The sequence below is a fragment of the Atta colombica genome, unplaced genomic scaffold, assembly GCF_001594045.1.
Source record: "Atta colombica isolate Treedump-2 unplaced genomic scaffold, Acol1.0 scaffold150, whole genome shotgun sequence".
NCBI classification, from domain to species: domain Eukaryota; kingdom Metazoa; phylum Arthropoda; class Insecta; order Hymenoptera; family Formicidae; genus Atta; species Atta colombica.
Genome location: NW_017259240.1, coordinates 2,046,263 through 2,053,128, shown reverse-complemented (window position 1 = coordinate 2,053,128; position 6,866 = coordinate 2,046,263). Strand labels below are relative to the sequence as shown.

At 33.7% G+C, this 6,866-nt stretch overlaps 1 protein-coding gene across 1 annotated transcript in view; it reads left to right on the top strand.

Moving 5' to 3' along the window:
- Window positions 1-5,445, top strand: part of LOC108685287 (probable multidrug resistance-associated protein lethal(2)03659) — a 32,249-nt gene extending 26,804 nt beyond the window's left edge. Inside the window, exons 7-15 of the mRNA XM_018190003.1 lie at window positions 8-79; window positions 264-478; window positions 745-963; window positions 1,531-1,717; window positions 2,034-2,210; window positions 2,749-3,205; window positions 3,384-3,759; window positions 3,976-4,672; window positions 5,250-5,445. Coding sequence (XP_018045492.1) covers window positions 8-79; window positions 264-478; window positions 745-963; window positions 1,531-1,717; window positions 2,034-2,210; window positions 2,749-3,205; window positions 3,384-3,759; window positions 3,976-4,672; window positions 5,250-5,393 — 2,544 coding nt within the window. The 3' untranslated portion in view covers window positions 5,394-5,445. The remainder of the gene's footprint in view (window positions 1-7; window positions 80-263; window positions 479-744; window positions 964-1,530; window positions 1,718-2,033; window positions 2,211-2,748; window positions 3,206-3,383; window positions 3,760-3,975; window positions 4,673-5,249) is intronic.
- The last annotated feature ends 1,421 nt before the right edge of the window (window positions 5,446-6,866 follow it).

Sequence of the window (6,866 nt, the reverse complement as noted above, 5' to 3'; positions counted from 1 at the left end):
CGGCCAGGTCGGCACGGGCAAGAGCAGTTTATTGAACGTCATTCTGAAAGAATTACGTTTGCAAGAAGGTTCCATTCAAGTATGTTAGCAATTCCTCTTTAAGACATTTAAATAGATAAATACAGAATAAATAATTTTATCTATAAAAATAAATTATTTTATCAATTTATTAAATCATTCATACATGTATTTTTAATTAATCAAAATATTTAATTAATAAATATTTTAAACATATAATTATCCTTTTAAATATTTTTTTACAGGTTAATGGAAAGATTGCCTATGCCAGTCAAGAACCGTGGCTTTTTGCAGGTTCGGTGAGACAAAATATTCTATTCGGAAGAAAGATGGATCAGGTTCGATATGATCGCGTGACTAAAGTGTGTCAGTTAAAGAAGGATTTCAGCCTGCTGCCTTATGGTGATAAGACAATTGTAGGCGAGAGAGGTATCAGTCTTTCCGGTGGTCAGCGTGCAAGGTTGGTTTTACAGAATATCTTGATAAAATATGCAGGATATATTCATATTTTGAATTTTGATTCATAATCTTAATTTTACTTTAACTTGTTAATTTAATTTTTTATTATAATTATTATCTTGTGATTATTTTAGTAAATATTTTTTGTTCAAATAAAACTAATTTTATGAAGTATTTTTTTTTTAAGATTTTGCGTTGGATATATAGTTATGAAATATATTAATTATAATATACTAATTATATTGATGAGATGCTAATAATTGACAGAATAAATTTAGCGAGAGCTGTTTACGCTGATGCCGATATATTCCTCATGGATGATCCTTTGAGCGCCGTGGATGCCCATGTGGGCAAACACATGTTTGATGAATGCATCGATAAATACTTACGAGGCAAGACTCGGATTCTCGTCACTCATCAATTACAATATCTTCGCGACGTCGATAGAATTATCGTTCTTAAGGACGGAACTATTCAAGCTGAAGGGTATGAATGATTTTATTGCACTTTCTATCTTTTAAATTTGTGTCTTATTGTAATCAATAATTACAATTTCTTTGTTGAAATAAGATTACAATGACATTGAGAATACATAAATATTTTGCGCCGTTTATTTATAGTTCTTAACTTCGTGATTAAATCTTTGATTTTTTTAAATTGAAAACAATAATGTGGAATTAAAAATATAATTAGTAGACTGGAAGAGAAAAAATTATCTTGATAGTTTTCTTATCATTATATCACAATATGTATAATTCGATTATACTTTCGAGAACAATAGATTTGGTCACTTCGGCTTATCTTCCTGATTATACGACAAAATGATTGTATTTTAAGTCTTTACTTTAATCATCTATTAACGTATCAATCATTATCTTTCAACAAAAATCAATATTGACACGAAACGTTCAATGCCCTGTGGTCGAGTCAAAACAAATCTTCCATTATTTTCAGAAATCTTCCATTATTTACTCGTAAGTTTAAGCTAATATTTAAACTCACTTCTATTATTTTATATGAGTTTTATTTTCTGTTTTTTTTTTATTTTCTCAGCACTTATGATGAGCTGGGATCTATGGGAGTGGACTTTGGTCGATTGTTGGAAAATCAAACAAAAACGGATGAGAAATCTTCTCATCCCTCCTCAGCTCCCGTTAGTCGTAGTAATTCGCGCACTGCCAGTATCTCATCATTAAGTTCTTTTATGACGAATGATACTTCGAAACAGGAACCTGATGAAGTAATTAGAACACATTTTCTAACTTATTTTCTGAAGTAATATGAAATAATATGAATCTTATTAAACTAATATTGTAATTTAAGATAATTGCAAAAGCACATTTTAAGTTGCAGCAAAATATTAGTTTAGATATTCTGATAAACTAGATTTTAACATATTAGAAAAAAATATCACTATTGATAATTAACAGTTAAATAACGAGTTTCATTTTTAAGTACGCATATATCTAAAAAAAACAAGCATCTTACATTTTTATTATTAAAATAACTTTAGATTTTAACACTAAATTAATTAGTAACATAATCGTTAATTTTAGGTGGCTGAGACGCGAACTGTAGGCACTGTTTCTGGCGAAGTATATACGAGTTACTTACGCGCTGGCGGGAATTGGTGCGTTATAGCCATAGTGACTATGCTTTGTATATTGACACAATTAGCGGCTAGCGGCGGTGACTTTTTTCTCGCGCAATGGGTTAATATAGAGGAACATTATGTAAGTGCTTCACTATGCTAAAATAATCTTTTAATTGAGATGTAATCATTTTGCTAAAAGACTCGAGAAATATCTCGAAAAGTATATTTTAATATTTTTATTTTAAGTTCAAAATAGATTATTACATTTTTTATGAACTAATATGAAGCAAATACATGCTTATTACTATTATAATAGAAATACACTTATTATGTAGTTATTACATCTCTTAATCCCAATTTTACTCAAAATTGTTCTTAAAAAATATGTCTTGACTTCAAACAAAAAATTTAAATAAGAAACGATTATTGTTTAAAAGATATTCAAATTCTATATAATTCTATATAAGATATTCAAATTCTGTAATTTAATTTCAGAATTAAAGCAGAAGTTTGATGCTTTAAAATGAATGAGAGATCTCGTTCAAAGTGAAAGTGATCTCCGTAGAAAAGTTAAATAGAAACATGAATTTTATATCAAACTTAAAATCGGAAAGAAAATTACAATCCTAATTACAATCATATCATATTTAATTATGTTTAATTGTATAACATTATAGATGAACCAAACGGATGATGGTGTTGTAGAAGATTCAAAAAGTCCCCTCACTCGCATGCAGTGTATCTACATTTTCAGCGGCCTAACTGTGCTCACAATCTGTATTACTCTGATTCGCTCATGGGCTTTCTTCTGGACGTGTATGCGAGCCTCAATGCGTTTGCACGATCGTATGTTCCGCAGCATCAGTCGCGCCACTATGCGATTCTTCAACACCAATACATCGGGACGTGTGCTCAATCGTTTCTCGAAAGATGTAGGAGCCGTTGACGAGATGCTTCCAACTGCGCTTATCGATTGTCTTCAAATCGGATTAGCGCTGTTGGGCATCATCATCGTGGTAGCTATCGCGAACACGTGGCTGTTAATACCCACAACGTTAGTCGGCATTGTCTTTTATTACTTGAGAATCTTCTACCTGGCCACCAGTCGCAGTGTGAAACGTCTTGAAGGCATCAGTGAGTATCTTAAGCTTGTTTTTCAGTAGAATAATATGGTTTCCTCGATAGAATAAGATTGTAGATTGAATTTAATCAATTATTAATCTCATTGAATTGATAGATTTAAATTCTTCGGTAAACTGAATAGTATAAAATAGTGATAGTGAATAATATAAAAATTTCTAATTTTTCTCAGCCCGCTCGCCGGTTTTCGCTCATCTGAGCGCGACTCTTCAAGGGTTACCAACAATCCGCGCGTTTGGGGCGGAAGCGATCCTCACGAAGGAGTTTGATAATCATCAGGATCTCCATTCGTCCGCGTGGTACATCTTCATCGCGTCTTCGCGTGCTTTCGGTTTCTGGCTGGATGTTTTCTGTGTGCTGTATATTATGTTAGTCACACTGAGCTTTCTCGTGCTAGACAACTACAGTCGAGGTTCAATGGATGGCGGATTTGTAGGCCTAGCGATTACACAGAGTATCGGTCTCACCGGCATGTTCCAATGGGGCATGCGCCAGAGTGCCGAATTGGAAAACCAGATGACCTCGGTGGAGCGTATTCTTGAATATAGGTATTCGCTTATGGATATATATCTTATATCTCTGCTATAGTATTTGTATTACTTAGCATTATCTTTATTAATTGTTTTATTGAAATATCAATTATCTTTATTTCATATATTAGATTAAGATTCAGGAAAAATTAGGAATATAGAATTTTTCTAAATATTTTGCTCTTCGATTGTTAAATAACATCGTTAATGTTTCTCGCTTTAATTCTCTTCCAGCAAAGTGGATAGTGAGCCTTCTCTCGAGAGTGCTCCTGATAAAAAGCCTAAATCCGAGTGGCCGCAGAAAGGCAAGATCGAGTTCAAGAATGTATTCCTGCGCTACGCGCCGTTACAGCCTCCAGTGCTCAGAAATCTCTGCTTTGTCGTTCTTCCTCAGGAGAAAATCGGCATCGTCGGTAGGACCGGCGCAGGCAAGTCATCCTTGATCCAAGCACTCTTCCGCCTGGCTGACATGGATGGTTTGATTGAGATTGACGCAATCGACACGAGTCAGATCGGCTTACATGATCTCCGTTGCAAGATCAGCATTATTCCGCAGGAACCATTCTTATTCTCCGGCAGTCTGAGACGGAACCTCGATCCGTTCGATTTGTATCCAGACGAACCTCTGTGGCGAGCCCTTGAGGAGGTCGAATTGAAGGAAATAGGCTTGGAGGCCCACATCAATGAGGGTGGCTCCAATCTGAGCGTTGGTCAGCGGCAGTTAGTCTGCCTGGCGCGCGCTATTGTAAGGAATAATCCGATACTTGTGTTAGACGAAGCGACCGCGAATGTGGATCCGCGAACAGACGAACTCATTCAAACAACTATCAGGAAGAAATTCGAGAAATGTACGGTACTAACAATTGCCCACCGACTCAACACCGTTATGGACAGCGATCGCATACTAGTGATGGACGCTGGCAATGCTGTAGTGAGTTTTTTTTTTTAATAATCTTCCCTTTTTGTATTTTTGGGTTGAAATGGACCAATGAATGAATTTAAGTAGTGAAGTAAGATCGTGAAATCTTTCTTTATTTTTGTGATTGTGGCGAATTATTGCAATTATGAATTTATCAGTCATTTTTGAGTACTATTTTTTTTATTTTATATACTATTTTTTCTGATTAAAATATTTATTTGATTTGAGATCTTTTAAAATAACATAAATTATATATAAATGTACTATTTTATTTTTTGACTTTTATGATAAATTAATTTTTTTAACCATTTTTGTAGTGTTTTATTAAAATAATTTTGTTTGAATAAATCACTTATTTGTTAAATTTACAAAATACTGTGACTAGTTAGTAATGATTATCTTTTTCAAAGTGCTCATAGCATCTACTTTTGTGCGAGATAAAGCGCGATAAGAATGACGATTTTATCATCTCTGATACATGTTCCGTAAATGTTTTATATTCGACATAAATCAAATTGTATAGCTTTGTAACGAGAGCAGATCATAAATCGCAAGATTTCTTTCCAAATGCATACTTTTATGTGTACAGGAATTCGATCATCCCCACATGTTGCTGCAGAAGGAGTCGGGCTACCTGAAGAGCATGGTACAAGAAACCGGCACGGCGATGGCGGAGGCTCTGGCCGGCGTCGCCCGCAACTGTTATCAGAATCGCGGATTTATGGCGTTTTGATGCATTCACGGTGTTAAGTAATTTCTCGTAATTGTGTCTAACATAATCGTAATAGGCCTTTTACAATAAGCCATTAGTCATAAATCAGAAGAATAGCGACTATAATTGGTCAATTTTTAGCTGACTTCTGATTTATGACTAATGGCTTATTGTAGAAGACCCACAATAGGTCGCTAGACGTTTTTTGCGAGCAGTTCTTAGGCAAAATTCTTGGAATTTGAAAATAAGAAGAATGGAACGCAGATGAAATTCAATCTTAGAATTTAGAATTTACAGTCATCGATGTTTACTCTCTTGTATTATCTCCGTCTTCTATATTCTGTTCGTATTTCATTCTTCCAATATCCATATATCCATATATCACAGTTTTCTAGATTCTTTAATTAGAATTATCTTTGAATGGAAATGTAAAGAATTGTAAATGGTAATCTAAAGCAAGTATATGAAGATGTTATAGAGGTAGGAAAAAATTTGGGACGTTAGGATTTAGATTACTTCAATGCAAATGCAATTTAAAATTAATTAAGTGTGTTAATTAAGAAATGTAAAATGTCTAAGAATGTGTGTGATCAAAATTATCATTTGATCAAAATTAAATTACAAATCAAAATTCCAGGGAGCTAATTAGAAGAATTCGAAGATTTAAGGGAAACCGAGAACTCGGGGAATGCCGAAAGAATACGCAGAAGTGACAAAATTTTTGTCACTTCTGCGTATTCTTTCTCGGCGAAATAATGAATTAATAATTTGCTGCAAGAGTTCCGTCTAGCTGGTCTTTTCATTTTAATAATCGTGAATTTTCTGCCGCCTCGATATAATGACGCGCGATTATCGCTAGTGCAGGCCATTGCAGCGAGCAATTAGGAAATCAGTATAGTTCGCGTGGATCGCGACACAACCTTAGTTACCATAGTATTATTACGTAATTTTGTATGACCTAGATATTTCATCAGAAAGGATGAAGCTTAACCCGTTTGCTCACCGATATTTCTTATCAGCAAACTGCCATACGCTTTAGGGAAGAATTTTTTTGTATATATATATATTTTATTTGTATATATATATTTTTTTTTTTAGAAGTAAATTTGTTACAGAAATACTGCAAATCAAATATTAGCGTATAGATGAAAGAGAATAACAGAAATATGTGTGGGAAAAAATAATGAATGTGAATGTGGAGAGAATAAATTATAAGTCTCATGCTCTTTCTCGAAATACAAAGTTCTAAGAATTAAAATTCCAAGAAATAAAAAACCGGATTATCTCCGATTCATAGCAATTTAAAGACCACAAATTTTGATATCGCTTTAGTGATCTTGAGGCTCTAGACTTGATTCAAAAAAATTTAAGATGTGATTTAGTTGATTTCGATCTTGAAGAAATTATTCTCAAGGACAGCTACAGTCGGTGAATTAACGGGTCAAGAGATTTGTACTTAGCGTATAGATAATGCAGAAAGAAGACTTTTTATAC